The 27,893-nt window shown below is 42.5% G+C and overlaps 1 protein-coding gene across 26 annotated transcripts in view; it reads right to left on the reverse strand.

The window, feature by feature from the left end:
* Positions 1-27,893, reverse strand: part of NFIA (nuclear factor I A) — a 620,032-nt gene that overhangs the window by 297,262 nt on the left and 294,877 nt on the right. For 12 of the 26 annotated variants that reach the window (XM_051857695.3, XM_070078406.2, XM_089337313.1 and 9 more), the window contains one exon: positions 23,991-24,065. The exons of the other annotated variants lie outside the window; for them this stretch is intronic. In XM_051857695.3, coding sequence (XP_051713655.1) covers positions 23,991-24,065 — 75 coding nt within the window. The remainder of the gene's footprint in view (positions 1-23,990; positions 24,066-27,893) is intronic. 26 annotated transcript variants of the gene reach the window in all.

The raw sequence follows: 27,893 nt of genomic DNA on the forward strand, positions 1-27,893 counted from the left end.
AGAAATAAAGATTCTAAATCCTACATGACAGTGAGGTTGTACTTCTTGAGGCTTCTCACAGAAGCAGACATACTAGAGAGGGAGTTGGATCTGCAGCCCCAGAACTTAAGCACCATGCTTAACAGCCAAATGCCAGCCTTTGCCAAGATGTCAGTGGGGTGTACCGTCAGCCAAGACAGAAGTCAAGTCTTTGTCACCATACCCTCATCACACCACAAATATGGGTGGCTTATCAAGGATGAGCCGGAAGAACTTTTTTAAAAGAAATACACTCTGAGCTCCTTTTAAGAGTCCCAGTACCTCTGTCATCAGAATACTTTCCAGCTAAGCCACAACTAAAAGCTACTATTCTCTCTTCGAGTAATAAAGTCCTATTCACCAGTCCTGCAACCTCATCTTAAATGGCTATAGGACTTTTGTATGTTTAATTTAATATATCCAACGAGTAATATAAATATTCTGGACCATCACTTCTACTTCAAAACCCAAAGAGGAAGAATTAAGAGTCAGCCAATCAATAGTGAGGTTTCCCATTATCATTTAAGGCTTTTGCTCGGCAATAAAGAGGCTCCATGGTGATGGCCCCTAAAAGCTCCTTACGGCGTCTTTGCCTCTTTAGGCCGCCAAATCAAAGCATGAGTCAGAGGTGTGGGTTTTTCTAATGTTCCCTCCTGGGTGATGGAGTTCAAGCCAGGGGTGAACTGGAGCGAGTGTGTGAAGGGACTGCTGTCCCAGGCACGGCGCTGGACAGGGCTCGGGGCAGGGGCAACAGCCTGCCTGCTGGCAGCATGACCCCTCCTGAGAAGTGGGGAGGCACTGAACTGAGGCTACCAGAGTGTCTTTCTGACTCTTCAGTTAGCTCTTGGCTCTGGGAGGGTCAACTTTACTTTATGAGTGCTGGGGCCTGACTCACCGGGTCTCAGCCAGCTGGTCAGAAGACAGAATTGGTATTTGGTCAGAGAACAGCCTGAAACAGCCAAGATGGAAGTCACTGTGGCCTCTCCGCTGGAAAGGCCAGTGCTTGCTCCATTGGAGTTGCACATTCAAATCAACTTTCACCAGAAAAAGCCGTGCTCTGCAGGGAGCGGCTGAAGACACAGCCTCACCCTGGTGCAAGATGGGAAATCTCACAAGAAGGGGGTGCCTAGACAGGGTTGGACCTCTCTCACACTTGATTCCCAGTGTGCAGGACATCTGAAGACAGTGTTCCTGGGCTGTAAGGACACAACTCTTCAGGCACTTCTCACAAAGCCACCAGCTGCCCCCAGAGCTCTGCCCACACCCAGTCCTCCCAGAGAGTCCTCAGTCAGGAGCTCCAAGGACAAGAACAGGAAGGTCGCACAGTGCTCCATAATTCACAAAAGTTGTCATGCACAGTGCCACATGGAAAGCGTGGGAGGCAGCTCGGGCCCCTCACAGACAGGAAAACTGACACTCAGAGAAAAGAGGTGACTAGTCCAGTGCATTACTAAAAACTGGCAGAATAAGGACCAAGCCCCAGTGATCTGATTCTAAATCCTATTTTCCTCTTCTGAGAGTAAACCTAGCCTCATTGCCTACCCTACAGCCTCGCTGATCTACACAAGTGTGGCTGGGCAGGCACTTGGTATAGCCAGTAAGCCGCTGTTTAGAATGCCTGCATCCATATCACAGTGCCTGGATTCCAGTCCTCGTTCCACTTTTGATCCAGCTTCCTGCTAATGAGCACCCTGGCAGGCACAGTACTCAAGTACTTCAGTCCCTGCCACCCAGGTGGGAGACCTGGATAGAGTTCTGGGCTCTTGGCTTTGGTCTGGCCCAGCCCTGGCTACTGTCATTATTTGAGGAGTAAACCAGAAGATGGAAAATTCTTGTCTGTCTCTCTGCCTTTCCAATTAAAATAATAATAATAACAACAACAAGAACAACAACACAAGGTTGACAATCCTCAAAAAGCCAGGGATATCAGTCTGGATGCATTTTTATCACCACTGCTGCTGGCTTCAAAAGCAAATGCAGTAGAAATTATCAGTGCCCTGCCCACATGCTGCCCACCACATCCTGGAGGTCACCTGCAGCTGGGGCAGAGATGCTTTCCAGTCTCAGGCACCAACACCTGTGTCTCTCTGCCTCAGAGCGTTTCCTGTGCACACAGTAGGGTGGGATAGGCTGGATGTGCAGGAGAATTCATGCACTCAAGTCAACCATTAGTTGATGAGGGGCAAGGGTTGCTCCTCAGTGAAATAATCAAGAGGCATTTTCTGCAGTCACTGGAGAGGGGAAGCAGAGGCACTGAGCTCCAGTTGCACACAGTGATAACCTGCTTGTTAAGATACCTTTCATTGGCTCACTCCCTTACAGACTTCCTGGGATCACCTCCCAGATAAACTGCTTGCATCCAGATGTTTGTCTCCAAGTCTGTTGGTGAGGAAATCCAAACCATCAAAGCAAGCATTGGCTCCAACAGCAATATAAAGCCTGGCTTTGGGGTCCACTGCTCACTGGACCTCATACTAGTAGCCTGTTCGCCTAGTTCATTGTCTCAGTGTTAGTCTGCGTCATTCTCCTCCACAAGCAGATGATTCCATGGAAGCCATAGGCTTCCCGCGGCACAGAGGCCCAAGCTGGAGACACCTAGCTCTGAATCTTGATTCTGCCCCTCCCCCCCCGATAATGAATTCTGAAGTTACTGAACCTCAGAGATGATCAGCTTCTCCCATGCGAAAGGACAGTAATGTGTCCAACATCGTGGTAGGATAAGAAAAAAAAATAACAGAGTATTTGTAAGCACACCCAGCACGTACCCTGAGTACTAAATACAAGTTTATCATTGTCATTAATATAGAATTAGCTATGAGAGCCAGCATTGTGGTATAGCAGGTAAAGCCACCGCCTGCAATGGTGGCATCCCATAGGGGCCCCAGTTCAAGTCCTGGCTCCTCCACCTCTAATCCAGCTCCCAGCTAATGGCCTGGGAAAGCAGTGGAAGATGGCCCAAGTCCTTGGATCACTGCTCCCATGTGGGAGACCCAGAAGCAGCTCCTAGCTCCTGGCTCTGGTCTGGCTCAGCCCCAGCCATTGTGATCATTTGGGGAATGAACCATGGATGGAAGATCTCCGTGTGTGTGTGTATGTGTGTGTGTGTGTGTCCCTCTCTCATGCTGTAACTCTGCCTTCCAAATAAATCCTTAGGAAAAAAAAATTAGTTGTAAAACCAAAAGGACACCAATAGGACCTGGATAAATGTTGAGGGAAAAACTTTCAAGGTAACAAATTTCTTCCCCTACTGTTTTGCTTGCCACTTAATTAGCCACCTTTAATTAACCAAGCATGATTCAAATGCCTTAGCAAAATAACTCCCTTGCTGGGGTACATGACAGCACCCTGAAAGGTGTGGGTGGTACTCGAGACCAGCTCTCTGCAAGCCAATGCTAAAAGCACCTTAGCTGACCTTGGCAACTTTCAAAGCACAAAGCCATACTCTACTACATTTCTGCCTTGATCTCTGGCCATCTAGGGGAAGCGGGCAGAGGGAATAACTAGGGACCCACGTAAGATAAATGAGCTCTTGGAAGGTGCCATATACCAATTCATGCGCTCCAAGGAAGAGATGAATGGTGCCTTGAAGGAGCTGATTTACTGTCTAAAGATAAAGTCTCCGATAGATCTTCATTAAGAATGCTAACTTCCCAAGGTTGATTTGCAAGAGTGGCTACTGTGTGGGACAAAAGAGAAAAAATAAAGTTTGCAAATGTCAAGGTCTTACAGCACCAATAATAGAGACACTCGATGATGGCCCTTCTTTATGCAGGATGCCGCCAATTTGAGGAAGGGCATTCTGGAAAGGAGCGCTGACCAGAGGCAAATACAGACTTCCATATAGTGGGGGATACAGACACACAACAGAAAACATCCTTTCTGTAAACATTATTCTAAATATATATGTATAACCTTGTGTTATGATTACAACCTTACCTGAGGACCCTGGCACGCCTCAGGATTCATTTCTCCCTGCTTTCGTTGCCTTGTCTTTAGAATAGTGATAATGGCCAGTTACAAGAACTGAATGAGCTGGTGTGCAAAAAGTGAAGTCATACACACAACTATTACTGCTGCTGTTTTAAGCTTAGAATTATTATGACAGTCATTGTGAAATCACTAAATACTGCTAAAGATGCATATGAAAGTGTAGGAGATTGTAGAAACATGACTCCATTACAACATTTAAAGTGATCTTTGAACTCTTTTTTTTTTTTTTTTTTTTTTGACAGGCAGAGTTAGACAGTGAGAGAAAGAGATAGAGAAAGGTCTTCCTTTTGCCGTTGGTTCACCCTCCAATGGCCGTCACGGCTGGTGCGCTGCAGCCAGTGCACCGTGCTGATCCAAAGCCAGGAGCCAGGAGCCAGGTGCCTCCTCCTGGTCTCCCATGGGGTGCAGGGCCCAAGCACTTGGGCCATCCTCCACTGCACTCCCGGGCCACAGCAGAGAGCTGGACTGGAAGAGGAGCAACCAGGACAGAACCGGTGCCCCAACCAGGACAAGAACCCCGAGTGCCAGCGCCGCAGGCGGAGGATTAGCCTAGTGAGCCGCGGCGCCGGCCTGAACTAACTCTTAATAAGTTTCTTTTGACTTTTTTATTCCAGAAATGCCGAGAACTAAATATGAAAAGAGAGGGAATAATTATTTCTACTTTCTTATTTTTTATATTCCCAATAATGGCCAGAGTTCCCTCTAGATGATTTCAGAGCTTGATTTTGCCAAGTGAAGAATGAATATATAACATAGAAACATAATAAACAAATATCGTTTGAATTAATGTTTTAATCAGTTTATTGTAGTGTGATTATATTTGTATTAAAAAGAATGTGTGTAATTATAGAAAAAATTTTAAAAGGAAAAATATACAACTGTAACTCTACAGTCTTTTGACTAGTAATAGGTTATATTTAGCATTCATTCATATATCTTTTCTTGTTCTGAATTTTCTATACTTAAGATATTACCCATTTACAATAAGAAAGAAATTATTTTTCAAATCAACATACTTTATATGAAAAAAAACTTTAAATGGAAGTAAAATTACAAGGGAAGAAACCCACTCAGCCAAATGTTTTATCTCCTGGTATTCTAAACCTCAAAATATTCTGTTTCTCAGAGATGAAAGGAAGAACCTGGTAGGACTCAGTTTTTTAAAGGCCTTTATTGGGGCCAGTGTGCATTGCAGGTTAACCTGCCCAAGACACAGGCATCCCATATGAGCTCAGGTTCAAGTCTTGGCTGCTCCACTTCCAATCCAGCTCCCTGCTAATGCACCTTGGAAAGCAACAGAGGATGGCTACGTACTGGGGCCCCTGTCACCCATGTGGGAGACCTGGATGGAGGTATAAGCTCCTGGCTTCAGCCTGTCCCAGCCCCAGCCATTGCAGCCATTTGGGACGTGAACCAGTAGATGAAAGATCTCTCTCTCTCTCTCTCTCTCTCTCTCTCTCTCTCTCTCTCTCTGTAACTCTGACTCTCAAATAAATAAACCTTCATAAGAAATTTTTAAGAAGTAAAAGGCCTTTATCATTCACTCATTCATGCCTGCCCCCTGATCCTACAATATGATCCAACTTAAAACAATAACATTTGTAATAAAAACAAGGGCAACATTTAAGGAGAATAATTAGCACCCAGAAAGATGTAAATATGGCCCTCCAAGTCACCTTTCGCCAGCCACGGTCAGCTTCTACAACAGGTGGCATGTCTGTTGGCTTTCCTCTGCTGACTCTTGCCTTGCTGAACTAGACAAAAGAGCTGGAGCACCCTCTCTCTTCCGTCGCTTTGCCCTGCTTTGCAGGTACCACCCTTTCTATCTCCTTGCCACACTAATCTTGTGCATCTAAGTTTTGGCTCAACCTCTGAAACCCATTTTGATTAGATCTCATTCAAAAAATAGAGCCCTGGGGGCAGGGATTGTGGCTGTGATGGGGTGGTTAAGGTTAAGCCACGGTGGATACCAAATACCACATCCCCTATCACAATGCTTTGCTGGCATCCCACCTCCACTTCTGATTCTGTTTCCTGATAAAGCACACCCTGGGAGGCAGCAGGTGACAGCTCAAGTAGTTGGGTCCCTGCCACCCACTTGGAAGACGTGGATGGAGTTCCTGCCCCTGCCTTTGGCCTGGCCCAGCCCTGGCTGTTGCGGACATTTGGGGATTGAACCAGCGGATGGAATATCTCTCTCTCCCCCCACCTCTGTCTTTCAAATAAATAAGAAAATAAAATGTAAAGAAAGAAAAGATAACTGTTAACACTCTGGATCAAATTCTGTAACAAAGAAAACTTCATTATCTTCACTCCTCCTACCACACTGTGGGCTCTCTGACGGCAGAAGCATGCCTGATACAGTATATGGCACATAGTATGTGTAAAAAAACTAGTGAATGAATTATACCATGGATGTAACAGTATATTTGCTTTCCTTACTTGATGATCTCTATCACAAATTCCACATTTTGTGATATTAATATTTGTTTTCAAGAAAAAATAGTACCTATGCATATGTGTCTATCTACATATGAAGTGAATATGGAAAAATGTTAAAAATTATTAAATCTTAACATTAAAGAAAAAATTTCAGAAAAAAAAAAACTGTTCAATAAACACTTGAGAAGCCTTGACTCAGGAAAGAAACAGACACTTGTATGTGGCAGTCACATGAAAACGAAGTAACCTGGGAAAAACTGACTCATATAGACTATGGCATGTGACAACAAACAAACAGAAGAAACCCTCTACAATACTGGCCCTTAGGGACCAGCATTACAGCAGTAGGTTGAGCCTCCTCTTGCGATGCTGGCATACCATATGAATGCCAGTTCATGTCCCAGCTGCTCCATGTCCCCTCTCAAGCTCCCCACTAATCCTCCTGGAAAAGCAACAGAAGATGGTGTATGTGCCTGGGCCCCTGCCATTCACATGGGAGACTCAGATGGAGTTATGGGCTCCTGGCATGGGCCCAGCCCAGTCCTGGCTGTTTCAGCCATCTGGGGAGTAAACCAGCAGATACAAGCTCTCTCTCTCTTACTCTGTCTCTCTGTTACTCTGCCTTTCAAATAAATAAATAAATCTTAAAAAAAAAAATACAGGCCCATTACAATAAGGCTTCCTGTGGTATGGGTTCATTTCCAATGCCACATCTTTTGAAGGAATGAGAGGGTTATGGTAACCTCTAGATTAAAAACAACCACTACTAAACACCTGGTACTCCTCTTCCAACAGTTATAAAACTCAATATAGTATGCATTTCCCATGATCTCAAAATGATAATAAAAATCAACATAGAAAACCTTAGTTTAAAAGTCAATGAGTGGGGCCAGTGCTGTGGCGCAGTGGGTTAACGCCCTGGCCTGAAGCGCTGGCATCCCATATGGATGCCGGTTCTAGTCCCGGCTGCTCCACTTCCAAACCAGCTCTCTGCTAAGGCCTGGGAAAGCAGTAAAAGATGGCCCAAGTTCTTGGGCCCCTGCACCTGTGCGGGAGACCCGGAAGAAGCTCTTGGATCCTGGCTTCGGATCAGCGCAGCTCCAGCCGTTGCAGCCAATTGGAAAGTGAACCAGTGGATGGAAGACTCTCTCTCTCTCTCTCTCTCTGTGCTTCTCCTCTCTCTGTGTAACTTTGCCTTTCAAATAAATAAATAGATCTTTAAAAAAAAAAAAAAAGTCAATGAGTAATGTTTTGGAAACTGGTCTGTTGATAAAAAAAAAAAAAAAAAAAAAAAGCCAAAATGTAAGAAATGTATTTTTTGGAAACCCCTACACTGGCACTGGGGAGGAGGCCACATTTTCCTGAGCACCAAAATGTAAACCTAGTTCTGCTACAGGTGCTGCTCACCGCATGCCAGGACACTCCCAGGAAGAAAGAAGACAGGTCTTCAAGGCCCTCTCAGGAGTTCATCCAAAGACCCTAGCTTTTAGGATTCAAAGCCTAACCTAAGCCTCACGGAAAGTGGCCCAGGAGAATCCTCTTCAGAGACACGGCCTTTGTCTTCCTACCCTTCTGCTCCAGGCACTTAATTCAGTGCCTGGCACACAGGCAGACAGGAGGGGCTGCAGTTTGCCCTTCCACATCACCCTGTGGAATGCAAGGCAGCAAGCGAGCCCCTCCCTCTTTCTCAGTACAAACAGCAGATACCTGGCTGCTGGCTGGTTCTGGACCACTGAGAGGCAGCTTCATTGACTCACTTCCTGTTTCTCACCTTCCCACCCCAAGGCCAGTTGAAAGCAGGAGTAACACATTCTTCTACAAGCTGTGCCAGACCGGATCTCTGCCCTTGCACTGGACTCATAATTGAGTGTGGAATTCCCCAACTCATTCCATTAAAAGTCCATTTCATTTTTAGACCACACAGAAAGCAAAAGAAACCATCTGCTTTGTGAAGTGCGTGTGGGCATGCGTGGAGCTTTCAGAGCAGGTAGCACTGCCTGGGAAAAGCCTCCAGAAGAGCTCTGCACACGGCCCTGGCCTGCTGAGTGCGCACGTGTTTCCAAATCGAGGCAGGCTGGGGGCAGACCTGGTGCAGGGCTTTTGTACCTGCACTGAGCCACAGGCCGTTCCACCTGCAGGATACCTTCACCTCCTTGCTGTCTTTGCCTTGGGGACATCTCATCTTGAGGAGGGGGGAAGGTGGAAGACAAAATGAAAGCTGAAACACAGTGTCACAGACCATGCTGAAGGTGGGGACAGCCATCCTCCTCTCCACCACTTCCCCATCTGTTCTGCTCTTACCAGTACCTCTGTTCACTGCTCCCCAACACAGTTACACTAACTGAAAGCTGTGGAGAAGAGGTCACTATGCTTCATTTTACACCCCCAGGTCTCACCCTGATGCCAGCCGTGGGGAAACTGAGGTAGGGAGGAGCTGTTACTTGTCTCAAGTCACACAGGTGGACACAGGCACCTGACCATAAATCGGACGTTCCTTCCATGGTGCTCTCTCCCCTTTCACAGGAACATCTCACCGGGCCCACAGAAGCAAGGGGAAGGAGACCAAGGGGAATTATGACAATGAGCTCAGCAGCTTGCCCATGATCACAGTGGGGGACGGACTATAGGACAGGGCCCCGTCCCTGGACCTCTTTGCTCTTTGGTCTCACTTCTTAGCGAATGCAACACTTTCATAGCTGTATCCCCAGCAGACCCCCAAGCTCTTCAGCAAGAACCTCCAATTTTTCTTTCCTAGATGAGCAAAGAACTTTCCAAGTGTGTCAAACTGGGACAGTGGAAACTGCCCAGGTGTAGGGGCCAGCATAAAATCTCGGTCATTTAGTGTGTGAAATCCTGAGCAGGACTTAACCAGCACTTGGGTTTCAGGTGCCTCGTGTGTAATTTGCAGGTAACAATACCTGCCCTGTCTACTGCATGGAGTTGTCAGAAAAATCAAATGAGAAAATGGATGTGAAGAGTTCCTTATAAAACTGCAAACACTGTACAAATATAAAGGATGATTATTTTTGGATTCAATAGACTTTCTCAATTGAACGAAGAAGCCCTGAGTAGCTGGACAGTCAAGTTATGTTATAAATAACCAAGAAAAACGTTCTGATTCATGAAACAATTTTACCAGCCTGTTCTCTCCCATGAAAGGACACTGGTTGTAAAATGAATTAAATCAGCACTCTTTGCTATCTTGGGGACATAAATTGTTACTGGCTGTGGATAGGTAGGGGATGGCTATTTTCAGACCCCTGACTGGACAAAGTTGACCTTCCCTAGTCTAGAACACTGGGCTTGGGGCAAGGTGCAGAAACAAAGGGGCTGCCTGCTGGTTTTACAACCAGACCCATGCACCATGGGCTGCCTGTCTCCAGCAGTGATTGGAAGAGCTCATACGCTAAAGTCAAGTTCTTGTTAAATATTTCAAAGATGCTAATGGAACCAGAAGCTCAACCCTGTTATGCATCAACAGGCCAGCTTTACCCTACAGCCAATTATAAATACACTCCTAAATACAGACTGCTTTAAATATGTATTTAAAAGAACACATCAAACCTTCACAATACCCATCCCTAGCAGGTAGCTGACTCCTCTGAAACCTACTTCCTCCAGGGATGTAGCTCTCTGCATCTGTGGCCCTTTGCCTTCGGAATCATGGCCAGCGTGGCATTATTTCTAATAACTTCCAAACGTTCATTTCTCGTTGGGAAGCAGAAATTTGCTGCCAAACACACTACTTCCATTCACAAGATTATTTATGGCATTGATAATTGAATTCCGGTCACATGACTGAGGAAGACTGGGTTGAGACCCAACCATAATTTCTAGAGAGATCTATAAATTACTGCTTTTCTCCCTGGAGGCTTAAGTCCTTCCAGCTCTATGGATTCTTCACTAGCGTTTATTCTGAGTTTGGACTCATCAGGGAAATTCCTTGTTCTGCACTCAGTGGCAAAGCCCCCAAGGTGAAACCCTTGAAACGAACGACTCTTTCCATCAGCCCCTGAAGACTCCTAAGGGGTGCACAGGAAATTGCTCTCTTTTCCAAAGACCAAAAGGTGCCATCTCCCTCAGAGCACATAGTTCCTAAGGGTATGCAGCTTAGAATGAAGAGTAGAATTCTACTTCCTGCCAGTGAAAGCAAAAAAAGTCGGCATCCACAGGCACACGGGCAAACATTGCAGGCAGGGTGCCCACAGGTGGGTGAAATTCCCTATTCCTTCTCAAATTGACGGCCAGGGCATTTCCTGCCTCTCCTTAAGGAAGATCTAATAGAAACCTTTCCAAATGAAATAGCATCACCAACTGCCATATTGTGCATTCAACATTTTCACAGAGACAGGCTTTAATGATCCAGTGTGGCCTGCATTACAGATAACATTTATCTGTTACTATCCCTAGGCTCAAGCCAAGAAGAAAAGTTGCTACAGTTACTTGGTTATTTTCAAAGTATGCTCTTTTATTTCTCTCTCTCTCTAAGAAATGCCTTCTTAAATACATCACATTTCCATTTGCTTGGCTTTTTATATCAAGTGGATAGGTTAAACAACATCATCCTATTGTAATACTTATTAAAAAGCCTGGAATACTTTGAATTATAGATTTTTTCCATAGTCCTTTATTTAACAATTTCTGAGAACATAATCAGAAAACATAATTTGACCAAAACTGGGACTAAAAGAAACAGAAATAAAGGAGAAAAAAACTTTCCAAGGTTATACAGACAATCTGGTATGCATTTTAGGCCTTACACTAAGTATGAATACAGCAGCCATGTGCCGTGTGTGCATGCTTGCATAAACACACACACACACACACACACACACACACTCCCCACAGAGCTAAGGCAAATGGTACATGAGTAACTTAGGAATTATTTTTATAAACTTTCCTTACTATTTAGAAAAGAATATATCTTTCCCTCCCTCTCTCTTTTAAGAAACTGAAATAGAGCCCAATAACTGTTTGAAAAAACAAAGTTTGCCTCTTCAAACCCTTATCAAGACCAAACACCTTTGCGGATGCACCATCACTGATGTAGCACAACTTCGTGATAAGTGTCTAGCCGTTACAAGGGCACTGGCACTAATTTCTGCTCAGCTCCAACCATCCTCTAAAGTTTCAAAGTAAAGAAAGATTTCCTACCATACCCCATGAGGAACGCAACCTTTCAGACAAGTTCAGCAAGTCACTGATAGTTATCCTTGTCACTTGGATGGCATGGGATTGGGGTGAAGGGCAGAAGGTGAGGCATGTTCCTAGGCAAGAGTACACGTTTGGTTACAGTCCCAAACATGCAGAAATCCTACTCTGGCTGGAGTACTGGGAAATGCCAAATAATATGCTCAGGCTGTTAGTCACCTGCCAAGACCAGTTATTAGCAAGCTGGGTTTCTGGACCAATTCTAACAATGTAGGTCTTGACCATAACTTGCCCAGCAGCCCTATAGCTTCTTGAAAGTTTGCCCGAGGTTTACTCTGCACGCTTTGTCACAGGTATTCCTCATTCACCAAGGAGGTCCTGACAAATGGCTAGGGATCAAAGCAAATGCGAACCTTTCCAAATCCACCTACATCCTGGAAATCCTTTGGAGAGATCAGTGTGGGACTTCATTTCAACTCTTTTGGGTCGCAGATGCCTTTGGAAACATCATCAAAGCTGCAAGTGATTGTGTGCAGGAGATATAGTCATACAGTTATCTATGCAAGAGGATCTCCAGGGTAGATCTATGGGGCCACATTAGGAGGCCAAAATGGTGTTTATTGTCTTTCAATACCAGTCTGATTGTTCAGCATATGCTAACTGTTACCATGCCTCCCAAGACAAGTACCAAATACAGAGTTTACAATAGGAGTAAAACCTTCCTTTATATACCATACCAAAAAAATCACAATTTAATTGCAAATGGAATAAATAAGACTACTTTTATTTAAACCACCAATGAGGAAAGCCAATCTTTGCTTTCATAGTCAATCAGAAGAAAACAAGTTTTGTCAACTAATTTGACTCAGTGAATATTCATTGAGCAGCTACCATGTGCAGGAAGCCAGGATCTGCAGAAAATACCAAGGGAAATGCCATGAAATGGTTTGTATCCAATGGGAATTCAGGGCCAAGTTGAGAAGAAAGACGATCAAGCCACTCCAGGCCAGGTTTTAAACCTTCTGGTTTCTCCAGTAAGTGAAGCACAGACTGACAAAGCAGGCTTCAGTAAATGCCTGCTGACCCTGACTACTGTTGAGAACACAAATACCCACAACACAAGGCACATGGAGGACAAGGCAGAGCCAACCACAAAGTGGGAAGGATAATTGCATGGAAACGACAGACCCCTTTCCAGTCACTGGGGAGTCCATAAAGACTTCACAAACAGCCAGGCCCAGAGACGCAGGGGGAAGGACAGAGCCATGCAAGTGGACAGACACCCCTGGAGGGTCAAGTGAGGAGAGCTCAGGGTGAGAAGCGTTCAGGAAACAAACAGCAAGAAATCAATTTTGGTTGGAACTCAGAAAAGCCGGAAGGAGAAAAAGGAGGAAATACGGAGAATCCTCTCTTCTGTGCCTGTTACCCAGCTGGAAAACCCAGGCTGCAAATCTTCTATGCTGTGTGTTAAGCTTGCAGCAGCAGGCACAAAAACTTGGAAGCATCATCTAAAAGTTTTCATGATCCACTGAAATTACTTGTGTGTATGTGTTCTGTTTTAGGGAGGAATCAACAAAGTTTTGCAAATAAAAGATTTTCTTAAACTGAGGGAGGGATAAGTCTGACAACTTGCTATTTGCCCACAGAGGCCTTGATATGAGGGGCTAAAGTCTCCCAGGTTTGTGCTTTGTTTTATGTAGTGGCATCTTCTCTCCAACAAAATTATGATAAGACAGACTTTATTTTCTAAACAAACATGGGGCCCTGCAGAAGCAAAGGAAGCAAGGCTTGCAACACAAAGAGAAAATACTGATAAGCCAGTAAGTGAAAATATTTAACAGTCATTCATAATTGTTTTCAAAATAATATGAGCAAAGCTGTGGACTTAGAGGAAACACCAAGATTGCTGTAATCAGAGTTTCACTTTTCAGTCTTTTGAAAAAGAGATATGGAACCTGTATCCTTGAGTCATAAAACCAGCCTGGGTATCCTAAAGACAGCAGCGCTCTTAAGAAATAGACATGAAAAATAATAAAAACAATAAACATTTTTAAAAAGAAATAGACATGAGAATTTTTCATGGAACACTTTCAAAATCAAGGTCATAAGAATATGTTGGGTGGAAAAAAAACAGAATATGTTGGAGTCCACAATTCCACATAAGACCAGTTTAGGATACTATGTTATTCATTAAGGGGATTTCAAACAAACGAAGGCATATCCAGCTGTTTGTTTAATAAGAATTAATGTATAAATACTTTTCACTTTTATATAATCTTTCTCCATCATAAAAATAAAAAGGCAGCTTGCTGCAGTATTTTTCATATTAAAAACTATTATCTTTCCCTAAATTTATGTAGCTACAGGATATATGCACACAGAGATAGACTGGTTAGGCAGAAGTAGATGTACCTGAAATCAGTTGATTTAGAAAAAACAATGTAAATATAAATCAAATTCCTGCACATCCCCAAAGGCACTAGTTGTTAAAGACCTTAAAACCATATCTGTACTGTGGATTAAAGGCTTTCCTTCCCTCCATCTGTAGGTTCATTTCACAGTTGTATATGGCTGTTAAGGCCCCAATATCTAACATAAATGTCTTTCCCAAACTTGCTTTAAAATGCATACATAAAGTAACCCAGGAACCTCTTAGTGAGAAGCCCTGACTATGTTCCCTACTACCTGTAATCAAACCCCGGATCCACAGGGATTCTGATGATCCTGTATCTGGTCCATCATGTATATGCAAGGTATCAATTGGCAAAAACTCTTCATAATCTTATTAAGTGCACATAAAAATCTGTATATGTGGATGGCATCCAATATTACAATTTAAATAACCTTCAGGATTTGAGCTGGGGGGTTTTCCAGGCACACAGAAATCTACTGGAGATAAGGATAAGCTATAACAAGCTTTTGAAAGGTTGGTGATAGAGAAAATGAAATTAAGAGAAAACTAAAAGGACACTAACACCTAAAACTTACAATTGTTTTAATGGATAATAACACTATTTTTTGACTCAAAAAATAACAATAGGATTATTAGTGGCAGATTTGTTCCTTCTACTAGGATCCTTTTTCAAACAATTTCAAATGAATATGTGTGGGATTGATTTTTAAACCCCTGTAAATTCTTAGAGACAATGCAGACTGACTTAATTATAATCAATAAAATCTACAGACATTGATGCAACCCAGCAGAAACACTGCTACCAAAAAGCATTGCATAAAAATCACTCCATGGCTCCCTTTGTACACAACAGTGATATGACCTTAATAAATATTTCATTTCTTTCTGTGAATAACCAAGCATCAAGATAGCAAATTTTAATAGCTACAAAATCATATCATAATGACTACAAAGAATATTCCTCCTTTAGAGAGAAGTAACCTTATTCTGAAGTATGACTTCTAGTCTTCATTTCCAAGATACACTCCAAATCAGCACATAATTGGGCACACTTATCTTTCCTTTCCACGTACAGATTGATGTATTGCTTAAAGAGGTTTTATGGAGTACTTTTCTCACTACGGCAGCATCAGGAAAGCCATATGGGAAAAGATCTAAGTTCTTCAAGTACAAGAACACTTTCCATCCCCACACAAAGTAAGGGCTCAGTAAACACTTTCAGATGGACTGTCTTCACAGAATAGCCAACACTCACGTCGAGCGACACCCAATACAGGGATTCCCAGACTTCTTTCATTATAATGAATAGCTCAGAGTTCCCTCCTTTAAGCAGTTTGGATGAGGTCTTTCCAAGTACATTATCAGATATTTACCCACATTCAAGTCTATCTGGTATTTTTTCTCCTGACTTGCTCAGTGTGGGTGGATCTTCTGACACAGGGGAGAGAACTTAACAACAGAAAAGGAGCTGGGTCCAACCCTCAACTCCAAACTGCACTGACTCCACACTTTAGGCAAGTCACATTCTGCAGACAGTGTCCTCATCAAGAAAACAGGGGTAAGAGTATCTCATGTGTACGACTGTTATGAAGACAAAAGATTCCAACATTATGCACCTGGCATCGTTTCTCTCAGGGTCTAGGTATATACCATACAGAAATACACTGTATTTTTCCAATGCATAAAAGTTCCCCTCTTCTTTTTTTCCTTGTCTCTATCAAAGCAAAGCAATAATTACAAGTCTGCTATAAAGGAGGTTTTGATACATGATGTGGACAATACTCTTATTTTTAAACCTAAATAGATTTGGAGTAGACTGACTTACATATCTATTTACCCCCTTAACTAATTCTAAAAGATTGTCTAAGCATAGTTTCCCTGATAAAAAAAAGTCTTGCCTCTTATCCTACAGCTTAAATATTTAATTATCCTAGTGTTATTAGAGATTTCACTAACTTGCTGAGCCTGACAAACTGATTATGTATTGGAATTCTACGTTGTAAAAGTTTCCATGCTTCAAGGTATTCAGTAGGCGGCTGACTCACAGACCTAACCTCTCTGGTACACAACTAGATTGAGGAGGAACCCTTCAGAGTGTGTGGAGTTCATTTTTTCAATTCATTTTTAGATCACTAAAACCCCAATTTACAACCCAGAGAAGAAATGATCAAGATCGAATTGGCAGAAATATTTTCTCTCAATTTATCTACCTATGGTGGCTTCTTGAATTTGTCAAGGACATTCGAGAACAGCTAGCTCAGCAGTAAGGTGCAGAGAGGTGTAAGCAAAAATATCACACATGACTCGACGTGCAAGAATCACAGAGATTCTGCTCTCCTTTAGAGCACTCTTGGTTGTGACTGAGTCTTCAAATTTCCTCATTCTTGACTTGAATTAACTAAACGTATACTTGGATTGATAACAGCTCAACTATATATTTACATTTAAAATATGCTTTTAATCAGCTTAAAACTGTGCACTGTGGAAGAATTTTCCCCATGTTTGAATTAAATATACAAATAAATAAAAACACAGAAAAGATTTCTTTCCAACAAAGGTGATCAAAATTATCTGGCAATGATTGACAAAACATATATCTATTTTAGAAGAAAAACAAAGTATAATCTAGCCATAGTTAAAATTATTTATAAGGATAGAGTAATTTAAATATTCTATTTTAATACAGCAGTACAGAAATAACATTAAATGCTATTTTATTTTCTAACCCCATCTACTGAAACTATAAATAAAGTTGTCTAAGAAATAAACTTACATCATGTTCCATCAACAGTTTGTTCATTGCTGACAATGACCAACCACACAGAATGCAGTCATTTAACTTTTCTTTTTAAAAAAAATACAGGGAGAGACAGGCGGTCAGACAGCGAATGAGCTCCTATCTGCTGGTTCCCTCCCCCAGTGCTTGGCCACAGCTGGGTAAGGCAGAAGCCACAGGCCCAGAAGTCAATGCATATCTCCCACATAAGTGGCCATCACTTGCTGCCTGTCATGGTATACATTAGCAAGAAACTGGGTTGGAAGCACAGGCAGGACTGGAACTCAAGCACTCCTATCTGGTGTGTGGGAGTCCCAAGCAGCGTCTTAGCCGCTGCACAGAATGCCCATCCTTGCAAAACTACTTAGTGAGCTAAAAAAAGTGAAGCACGGGCTTCTTCACCTCCCCAGTCCAAAGGATACTTTACAGTCCTCAAAGGTGGAGAGGCTGACGGGGACTGGAGGTAGCAGGGCTGCCAGGCTCTGCGGCTGCACTTCCTTTGATTCGGTTGCTAAGGCAGACTGGCACTGGTAACTGGTAAAGACAGCAGCCGCTTGCAGTGGTGCCCTCACGGCCGCCTGCCACAGACACTGCAAAAGTGGACACTCACCTTCCCAGATTTTCCCGCAACCAGAACGACCCAGTTTTGGCCAGTAAAATCATACAGGGATCTCTCCCGTGTCATTCCTGAAGAAGTTTTCCCTTTCCTGATAAATGGAATAAATTCAGACTGAAGATGGTATTGATGGTGCTCTCCGCCATCAGCCTGCCTTGAACAAACGTCCATATGGCAATCATAAAATGGCAAACATCACAGGCGAAAAAAAAGGTCAAGAAACAATGCATGTTGGAAGAGAAAAAAGGAAAGTGCCTCACTTCTTGTACAGTGAGCAAATAAAGCAGCACTAGCTATTACCTCTGGATACACTGTGATGTAAGAAAAATACATCTTTCTTTAGACCATTATTAAACTATGGATTTTGTTTCTTGCAGACATTCCCAAGATACAGCTGTACTTACTCAAAACATCTTATGATCCATATAAAAATCTAGATTGCCAGATTCTTAGGGGAAGGAAAAAAAAAAGGCAAAAACTGGCAACACCATACCCAGGCTCTGACACAGCCTCAACTGGCTACAACTAAGGGTCTTCATGATATCGCCTTTGAACCGGACATTGGCTCTCCATGTCCACAGCCCATTTCTTTAGTTATATCCCTAGCTGCTTCAAACATTTGGATTTGAGAGTCCAGCATACAAAAATATACTATGAGCTATAAAAACAAAGCACCATTTTTTTTTTTTTTTGACAGGCAGAGTGGACAGTGAGAGAGAGAGACAGAGAGAAAGGTCTTCCTTTGCCATTGGTTCACCTCTCAATGGCTGCTGCAGCTGGCGCACCACACCGATCCGAAGCCAGGAGTCAGGTGCTTCTCCTGGTCTCCCATGAGGGTGCAGGGCCCAAGCACTTGGGCCATCCTCCACTGCACTCCCAGGCCACAGCAGAGAGCTGGACTGGAAGAGGAGCAACCAGGACAGAATCCGGTACCCTGACCGGGACTAGAACCCAGTGTACCGGTGCCACAGGCGGAGGATTAGCCTATTGAGCCATGGCACCGGCCTAAAACAATGCACCATTAAAACCGACAAAATATTTTATTTTTGATAGTTAGAATCCAGGTATATTACATAGAGTCATGGTCTCCCTTATGAAAGTGTGTTTTCTTTTTCTGATTACTATTTTTTCAACAGACATATAAATTTTGCTTTCACTTCTATAATTTTGTTTTAACTTCTATCACAGAACTATACCATGAGAATGATAATTCCATGTCCTTCCAAAGAACAATGCAATACTAATTAGGACTCAAGACAATATGATGGTGATAATAATATCTTCTGATGATTAGGACTACAAAGTTAGAGGCAATATACTAAATGCTTTACGAATAGTATGACACTTACTTCTTAAAAAAAAAAAAAAAAAAGGTGAGGCAGGCACTGTACCACAGCAGGGTAAGCTGCTGCTTGGGACAACTATATCCCACCCCTGCTTCCCATCCAGCTTCCTGCTAACATGCACCCTGGAAGGCGGCATATGATGCCTCAAGTACTGAGGTCTCTGTCACCCACATGGGAGACCTAGATGGAGTGCACTCCTGGCCTCAGCCTGGCCCTGCTCTGCCTGCTGCAGGCATTTGGGGGAGTAAACCAGCAGAAGGAAACCTTTTTTTTTTCCCCTTCTCCCTCCTTCTTTCTCTGTAGTTCTGTTTTTGAAATAAATAAATAAATAAATAAATATTTTAAAGACCAATTAGGTATGTCTGTTTCCTTTGCATTAAAAATAAAGTGAGTCTTAGAGAAAGGAAGTGATCCAAAGGCACATGGCTGAGAACTACACAGAAAATGAGAACCTACGTGTTCCTGACTCTAAGACACTTAACTCTTAAGCAGGTTACACAGCTTCCCAAGAAGAGTCCAGAAATAACTGGAGTTTTCTGAGAAATATTCCAGAAACTGTCTCATATCCTACATCTTATTCCTATGTAACTACATCCTAATATGAATATTATGTCCAATATTTGATTTTTAATTTCCATTAGTGTAAGTCTTGATTCCGGTATAGGATTTTTTTCAAAAGGCACTTCCTTCTTAAGTGTAACTGACCTGATACAGTAAATTCTTGAGATTCAAAAGTGACTCATTTCCAAAGCTCCACACATTAGCAGCTGGTATTATTCAATCTGAGATTTAAATTTATAATGTACTCTTGATAATGTACTCTCAATACATTTTTCACTTCTCTATCTCTTGAATGACACAAGATAAAAGATCTTTAAGGTATAAATATTTTATATAAACTTTCACTCTGTTTTTCCTCAGCCATTTTCCATTTGCAAACACTAGACATCATGCAAGAGGAAAAAAAAGGTTGAAAGAGTTTTATGGATTATGTTGGGGGTGCTGGGAACTGCTTATACATTCTGCTGTGGCAGCAGACACCACAGCTCTGGGCCTAACAGCCCTTGCTGGCTAATCAGAATGTTCCACCCTAAGTGGGGTCTGATTCAAAGTCTAGCTTTTCCATAGGGCGGATATTAGCCTGGAAGGGAACGAGCTTCCCATGGCATCTGCAGTGCTAAAAACTAGGTTTGTACAGTACATTGGCAATGCCCATAGAACCCAATCCTGGGATACCTCAGTCAGCCCAATATAAGGACCCAGCCACCCCATCAGCTATGGGATGGAATTACAGAGGCCTGTTGGAACCCAGAAGGCCCTGAATTGGCCTTTCACTTACGGCAATTGTTTGCTTGCTTTTTTTTTTTTTTTTTAAGATTTTATGGGACTGGCATTGTGTTGTAGACAGTTAAGTAGCTGCCTGCAATGCCAGCATCCCATATGGGTGCCAATTCAAATCCCAGCTGCTCTACCTCCCATCCAGCTCCTGGATAATGTGCCTGGAAAAGCATCATAAGATGCCCAAGTGCTTGGGTCCCTGCATCTATGTGGGAGACCCAGGTAGAGCCCCTGGCTCCTGGCTTTGGCCTACCTCAACCCTGGCCTTTGTGACCATTTGGGAAGTGAACCAACAGATGGAGGATCTGTGTGTGTGTGTGTGTGTGTGTGTCTGTAAGTGTCTGTGTGTCTGTGTATGTGTGTTGTATAATTTTGCCTTTCAAATAAAATAAATAAATCTTTAAGAACAAAATATTTATTCATTTGAAAGGCTCATATGGGATGCTGGTGTCACAGGTGGTTTTACCTGCTATGCCACAATGTCAGCTCCAAGAAATTTATTTCTTAACTCTGAGTCTTTCTTTTCACATTTGAAAAGTGAAGAAGGTAACCCAGCAAAAGCTTCCAAATGATCTGCACATATTCCCCCGGGGTCTTGCTGTTCAGTACCTGGTCAGTCCTGCACACAACACCTCAAGAGCTTATTCAAAATGCAGAGTCTCAGACCCCACCCCAGACATACAGAATCAGGATCTGCAGCTGAGTCCTTTCCCAAGGGGACCACTCCACCTATGGCTTCTTCTGGGGAAAGATGACAGGGTCGGTACCACCACATTTTTTAAACCTAACAGAGAGATCTATATATCCATAGATACATAAGAGATGCAGCCTACAGCATTCTCAGTTTACATATGTATGTATAGTGTCAGAACCACTGGTTGTGAAGACAAGATTCCTGTTTATAAAATATTTGAAACTACTAAGTAAAATGATGTATAATGTCCCTTGTAGCTGTAGAAGTCCATGACTTTATGAATTTGTAAACAACTCACATTTTTTAAGTACTTGTTTTCCTACACTGACTCCTTTGGAGAAAAATCCATAATTTGTTACAAAATCCTTCTATACAAAACACAACTTCATCTTTTTCCTAGAGATCTTATTAAGAACACAAGATTGGGGCTGGTGCTGTGGAGTAAAGCTGCCACCTGCAGTGCTGGCATCCCATATGGGTGTCGGTTTGAGACCCAGCTGCTCCACTTCCGATCCAGCTGTCTGCTATGGCCTGGGAAAGCAGTGGAAGATGGCTCAAGTCCTTGAGTCCCTACACCCATGTGGGAGACCCAGAAGAAGCTCCTAGTTCCTGGCTTCAGACTGGCGCAGCAGATGGAAGACCTCTCTCTCTTCTCTCTCTCTCTCTCTCTCTGCCTCTGCCTCTCTGTGACTCTACCTTTCAAATAATAAATAAATAAATCTTTTAAAAAAACACACAAGATACTGTAAAGTGTTACAATGCAGTGAACAACTACAGAAATATTTAGGAACACAAGTATATAGGATGTGTGTGCATGTATATAAATGTATAAATATAAGTATACCATATATGTGTGTGCATGTGTGTGTGTGCACAGATACACATACCTATGTAGGCATGTGTGTGCACACATATGAGGATAATTTTAAAAGTTCATGGCAAATGGAACTAAAAGATGTTTATTTTTATGCAAATAGTCTTTGGAATCCATGTATACAAGGGGTCTTGAAAAAGCTTATGAAAAAATTACATATAGATTTCAAAATTACTTTACACCAACATAAACTCATCTTGTAATCCGTTTTCCGTGAACGTTCTGAAGCACCCTGGTAGAGGCAAGCATTTGGTCTAGCAGTTAGGAAGTCTACAGCCCATGTGAGAGTGCCTGGGTTTGAGTCCAGGATCAAGCTCCAACTCCAGTTCTTGCTAAGACATAACTTCAAGGGGGTCAGGTAATGGCTCAAACACTTGGGCCCCCGCCACCTACGTAGGAGACCCAGACTGTGTCCCCGGCTCCTGACTTCATCCTGGCCCAGCCCTGGCAGTTGCAGGCATTTGGGGACTAAACCAGCAGATGGGAGATCTGTCTCAACCTCTCTCTCTCTCAACCTTTCAAATAAATAAGTAAACAAATGAAATGTTTTTATAAGCACCCGCATAAGTACACACACACACACACACACACACAGAATGCAGAGTGAGAGAAGACCTTGGGCTACCATCCTCCTTCCCCCTCCCCGGAATGTGTCTTCATGTCTCCTCACCGCTGTTGGGCAGACAGCTAACACCTCCTGTTTGTTTCTACTTTCCGGATCCAAGCAGCTGTCTACTAAGACCCTATCTGCTCTTTGGAATGAGAAATCAGGCTTGCATCTAGAATGGGAGTTGTTAGACCTCATTGAAGGTCTCTTCTGTGTGTAAGGATCGTGTGCTTCAGTGCTTGAACTTGATAAAAATCTAATTGGACACTGGAGGCTGGGCATGCTTTTTTCCTGGTTTTCCAAAGTAATCTCAAATCTAAAAACAAAAAAAAAACAAAGCTGCAGGGACATGAGGTCCAACTATAAATGACTAAGAAAAACACATTTTACTTCTTCCCTTCTCATCTCACACCAATGCAAATAGATTGTTGAGAACCCTGAAAAGTCTGAAAAATGTGAGCTGCTATTGTGTCAAAATGGCAGCCATGAGGGACAGGAAGAAGGTACACAGCAGAACAGAAGGGAACCTCGTAGTGTGCAGAGCCACACATGCTCGGCAACCCCCACGCTGCACAAGCTAGAAGGGATAGATGGATGCAGTTAGAATCCATTCTGAGCTCCAGAGAGGTGAGGCATAGCCCTGGTTCAGTCCTTCTCATCACACATTCAATGCAACAGTCGAAGAACCTGCAGCTTGATCAATTTGGAAAATTGTTTACATTGATCACTTTAAGGACTAGTTGTTTTCTACACTTTTCCCCCAATTCTCTTACCTGTGAAACACGAGAGTCTAAATAGATCACAACAAACAGGCATTGCCTTGGCTAAGCCTGTAAAAAAAAAGCCTAAGTATCCTATTTCAGAGTTGGATAACACATCAGAGTAGTTCTCAAAATCTAGCATCCATGGAATCACCTGAAGGACCCTAACCCCAGGCTGATGCATCCTGTCCAGGACAGGGCTGGCAATCGGCACGTCCAGCAAGTGTCCAAGTGAAGGATCACACTTTGGGAAGCACTAACCTAGGTCAAGCTTTTATCTTACAAATGAGATAAGAGGGGACCAGAGGGTGAAATGATTCAGTCAAAGCCTCCGAATGGGTGCTAGGGAAACAGGGATTCTTCTCTCTCTCTCCCTCTCTCTCTCTCTCCCATCACAGAACAGCTCACACATATTTGATGAAAGGTATCCAAGGAATGCCTTTATCTATAAACAAAGATCCGCGCTGCTTTATACTTATGTAGCATTTAAAAATTTCATCTGCATTATCTAATTTAACTCTCATATCAACCAGATGAGGTAAGCAGAGCAAAGATTAGCATCCCTATTTTAGAGACTTCCTAGTCTCTAAATTGAGATGCAGAGTTGTTAAACAGGATATTCAAAGCCACCAAGTTACCAACATGGGCTAGCAGATCCCTGTTCTTCAGGGTGTGGACTGAGGTCTACTGAATCGGAGACTCTGCAGTTTAACAAGAGCCCCAAGCTGATTCATACACACATTCAAGTATGAACACACTGGTATAGAAAGGTGAAGAAACCAGGTCAGCCAGCTCCAAGATCAGTGTTTCTTCTCCCCTCCGTTTCCCCTTACTCAATGAAGCTACTGGTCAAGGCCATACTGTGATGTTTTCCAATAAGGCCTAATTAAGCAGTTGGTGCTCACCAGGTAAAGGACACTTAAGAGTATTTTGCCCTTAAAAATATTATACTAGGTTAAATTACCTTTATTACCAGTCTTGGTGATGCCTCTGTAGTCATTTTCTTGACTGATGTATAGACCCCTATGAAATGAATCCTCTGAGAAGATGAAAAAAAAAAAAAAAAAAAAACAAGACAGTGATCAATGGATTCAATTAGTTACAGTATAATTCTACCAAGATGAAAAAAGATGAGGATGCAGTACAACTCCTCCAGGGTGGCTAGAATACCTTCCCCAGGAAAGTGCACCACTTCTCTCCCACATTCTTCAACTACTCAGTTTACGAAAGCACAAAACAGCTGCTCCTAAGACACCTGGGAAAATAACCACAATAAGCACAAGGCCCCCCACAACTGGGAGTATTTAAAGATGGTTTCAATGGTCCAGGAAAGATGACAACTGCATTTCTTCACATACAGGAAGTTTTATACAGGCCAATTTCTCTAATGACGGCAAATAAACCCCTCTCGCGACACAGAGTCAACCAAGAATTAACTCTGTGGTTACTCTAAGACCACAGTTTTGAAACATGGACCTGGGATTTTTCCTTCAACTTTTCAAATCAGTTCCTTCTATGCAGAGTCTTTATTACACAGAAACCAGAATGCTGATACAGTGCACTTGTGAAAAGCTGATTAATTCAGCATGGCAAAATGTAAATTCAAATGATTTCTTTTAAAATATATTAATCCTAGGCGTTTGAGTGGGTAAACATAAATACAAACACACAGGGGTTTTCTGTTGTTGTGGCTGATAATTTCAGAGTTGCTTTGTGCAAACACATGATTAGTTAATCAGGGTAGTAAGATTCTAATCGTTAAAATTAATGCTAAGGACACAGAAACAACCATCTATAATACCTGGGTAGATCAGTACATTAAATAAAATCCCCCGCATTGCAAATATTTGTATGTAAGAAAGATGTACATCTATTAAAAGGGAGGTGTTTTCCTAGTTTAAAAATAATGTGGTTAATTAATAAAGCTGATGAGTGATTAATGGAATTCAAAATCTTAATCTTATTATTTTCAAAGAAGGCTTTTCTGCCACAAGCCAATCGTCTCCATTTGCTTAAGAACAATAAAATCTGATTGAGTATGATCTACCTACTCTATCTGAGATAATTTGGCATGGGCATACCTTTAATTCTCCTTGTATTTCTTTATAAGATGCACAAAGCTGTTAGTGGTTTATCCCTCTGAAACCTGGGGATTCATGTAAATAACTTTTAACAGTGGGATCGCACATAACAATTTACAGAGCGCTGTGGCATAATGCAATTCAAAGTTGTGCTTGATTTAAAATGTTTAAAGTCCGACCACAGTGTCAGTCTGCCCAGAGAAGTCTCTTATAAAAGTTTTCACACTCTGTTGGGTTAAGAGACAGTGGGTATTAATCCTATGGCTTCCACGCCAAGCTTCCTTTTTGTGGTCAGCAGAGAAGCTATGTGGTTGGTCTAAGGGAGTTCAAAGTCTTTTTTCTGTGTTAAAACAAGGGAAAGTGGGCCGGTTACAGAGTAAAAGAAAAACCACAGCCAGCTCACTCTGCTGTAGCTTTTCCCTTAAATGTGGCCTAGAGCTATTCTGCTTTCCAAAAAAAGGTTTAATTTAAACCATACACAGTGCTGCAGGCTGCCACGTTTCCAAACTCAACATTCCTTTCTAATCTGTGCACTTCAGAACCAACACACTCTGTTTCCAATGGTACTCAGACGAGCTTTAATAAATAAAATATCACTGCCCATCCATTACTTAATTTGATAATAATACGCCCTTTTTTCCCCCTTCCTCTATTGACGTTATTCTAAGTGCTTATTCGAGTGTGTAGAACTGTTGTAAACATCACCTCTAAAAAAAAAAAAAAATCAGTTCTCTTCTCTTTTGGGGGAGTGGAGAGAAGGAAAGAAGGAGCCAGAGTGTAAGGAAATCTTTGAGTGTTAGCAAGTGGTTCAGAGCTCAGGAAAGCCAGCACTTTGTAAAGAGGCTGCACGTGGCCAAAAGGGCTGCTTATCTTTATGCTAAAAACAAAAACAAATTTCTGTTTGTCTTTTCCTTGGATTTGACTCCAGAACCTAGGCTGTCATTCAAAATACCAAAAGGGAAGACGGCAGTCAGCCTCGCTCCCAGCTACAGAACAGCCGCACTGCCCACACCGGTCTCTCCGGCCAGCAGTGCGGCTGGTGCAGCTCACCACACTGGCCGGAGTGAGCAGGCTGAATACGCCCCAGTTGGGGAGCTTTAATTTTTTGCCTCAGTGTATTCACTTGCATGTTCATTAAGAACTCCAACCCCAGCAGGCAGTCCGGCACAGGGTTTTCTATGTGAGTTACCATGCTCTATTATACATGACACTTGTCAATTAAAGAGGAAACCCTTTTAAAGCAAACTGAAGTTAAGCTGGTACTTTCTTCAACATCTGATTTACCGCTGCTGTTATCGTCCAAAAGGAAGTTTGTTTTAGAACAATGATAGCAGTAGTAATCCTCCGATTTCAGTAGTGAAGGATTTAAACACATTCAGGGCACTGGGGACCAGTCAAAAGCTTTCTTTCAACAGAACTATGTATTTTCAGTCGTAAAAGGGAGGTCCTACCGATGGGATAACTGCCAAGATTGGACAATTTTTCAGCCTAACAGTTTAGAGAATATCATTTTAAACTACCTGGTATAATACAAATGTGGCACAATAGATCAATGCAATGAATTCTCTATAGTCAGTAAAATGCTCTCCCAAATAATGGAATCCATTAATAATGATTACTGCCCTGGTGCCTCTGCCACAAAAGGAGTGCCCAATGCTACATCTCAATGCTCGCTAATAAATACATACAAGTCCCACAGCAAGAACATGGTCATAACACGGCAAATGAGTGCAGATTCCAGTGAGAGCGTAAGGTAAAAAGTCTTCAGGTCGGACAGTCCCTGCTCAAAGCTTCTTTGCCCAGTAACACTCTTTCCTTATCTGTAAAACCAGGCTTAGTGGGGATCACTTCCCAGGCCCCTTGCAGCTCTTTGTGAGTTTAAAGTTTTCTTCAAGGTTTTAAACTTTTTCATTTGTTTTTGACTTTCCATTGACTTATTTATTTTGAGAGGCAGAGAGACACTGAGAGAGATGGAGCTCCTATGCACTGGCTTTCTCCCCAAATGCCCACAACTGCCAAGCCAGGAACACAATCCAGGTCTCACACGTGGGGAGCAGAATTCAATTACTTGCGCCATCTGCCTGCCTTCCAGGACTGCACTGGCAGGAAGTTAGGAGCAGGAGCTAAGAGTCAAACCTAGGTACTCTGATGAGGGAAGTGGGCATCTTAACCATGAGGCTAAAGCCCACTCCAGTGGTTTTAATTCTTAATGATTTTTAAGATAAGCACACCAATAACAATTAACACCATTACAGGCACATGAAACTTTAGCAATCAAAGTTTAATTTAGATTCATCTAGAGGGAAAATAAAATGTAAAAGGGAAAATTTCAACTTCAGATTTTACAAGTCAGACATCATTTGTTTCCTGAAAAACTGAAGGCAGTATAACTGCAATATACAATTGCTGCAACATTTAATTTCCTGGCAACGGAGGTGAGTGACGCTATGTGTTATGAGCAGCCTTCTTCAAAAGAAAATTTTCAAAGCTCAGAGATATATTTCAATTACATTCTAGCTAATAATGATAATAAATATTCATGGTTTATTCTGTGACCAACAGGATGATTAATGCTTTGTATGAATTACTTTCATTTATTCCCCCAGGCAGCTAGTATCATTCCCATTTTACAAATAAGAAAACCGAGGCTTAGACAGGACTGTGGAGTAGCCACAGTAGAATATATTCCAGAGGTCGGCGCTGTGCCATGGCAGGTAAAGCCGCCGCCTGCAGTGCTGGCATTCCATATGGGCGCTGGTTCAAGTCCTGTCTGCTCCACCTCCAAT

Source organism: Oryctolagus cuniculus, chromosome 7 (assembly GCF_051225735.1).
Source record: "Oryctolagus cuniculus isolate XC-2025 breed Fujian yellow rabbit chromosome 7, ASM5122573v1, whole genome shotgun sequence".
NCBI lineage: Eukaryota > Metazoa > Chordata > Mammalia > Lagomorpha > Leporidae > Oryctolagus > Oryctolagus cuniculus.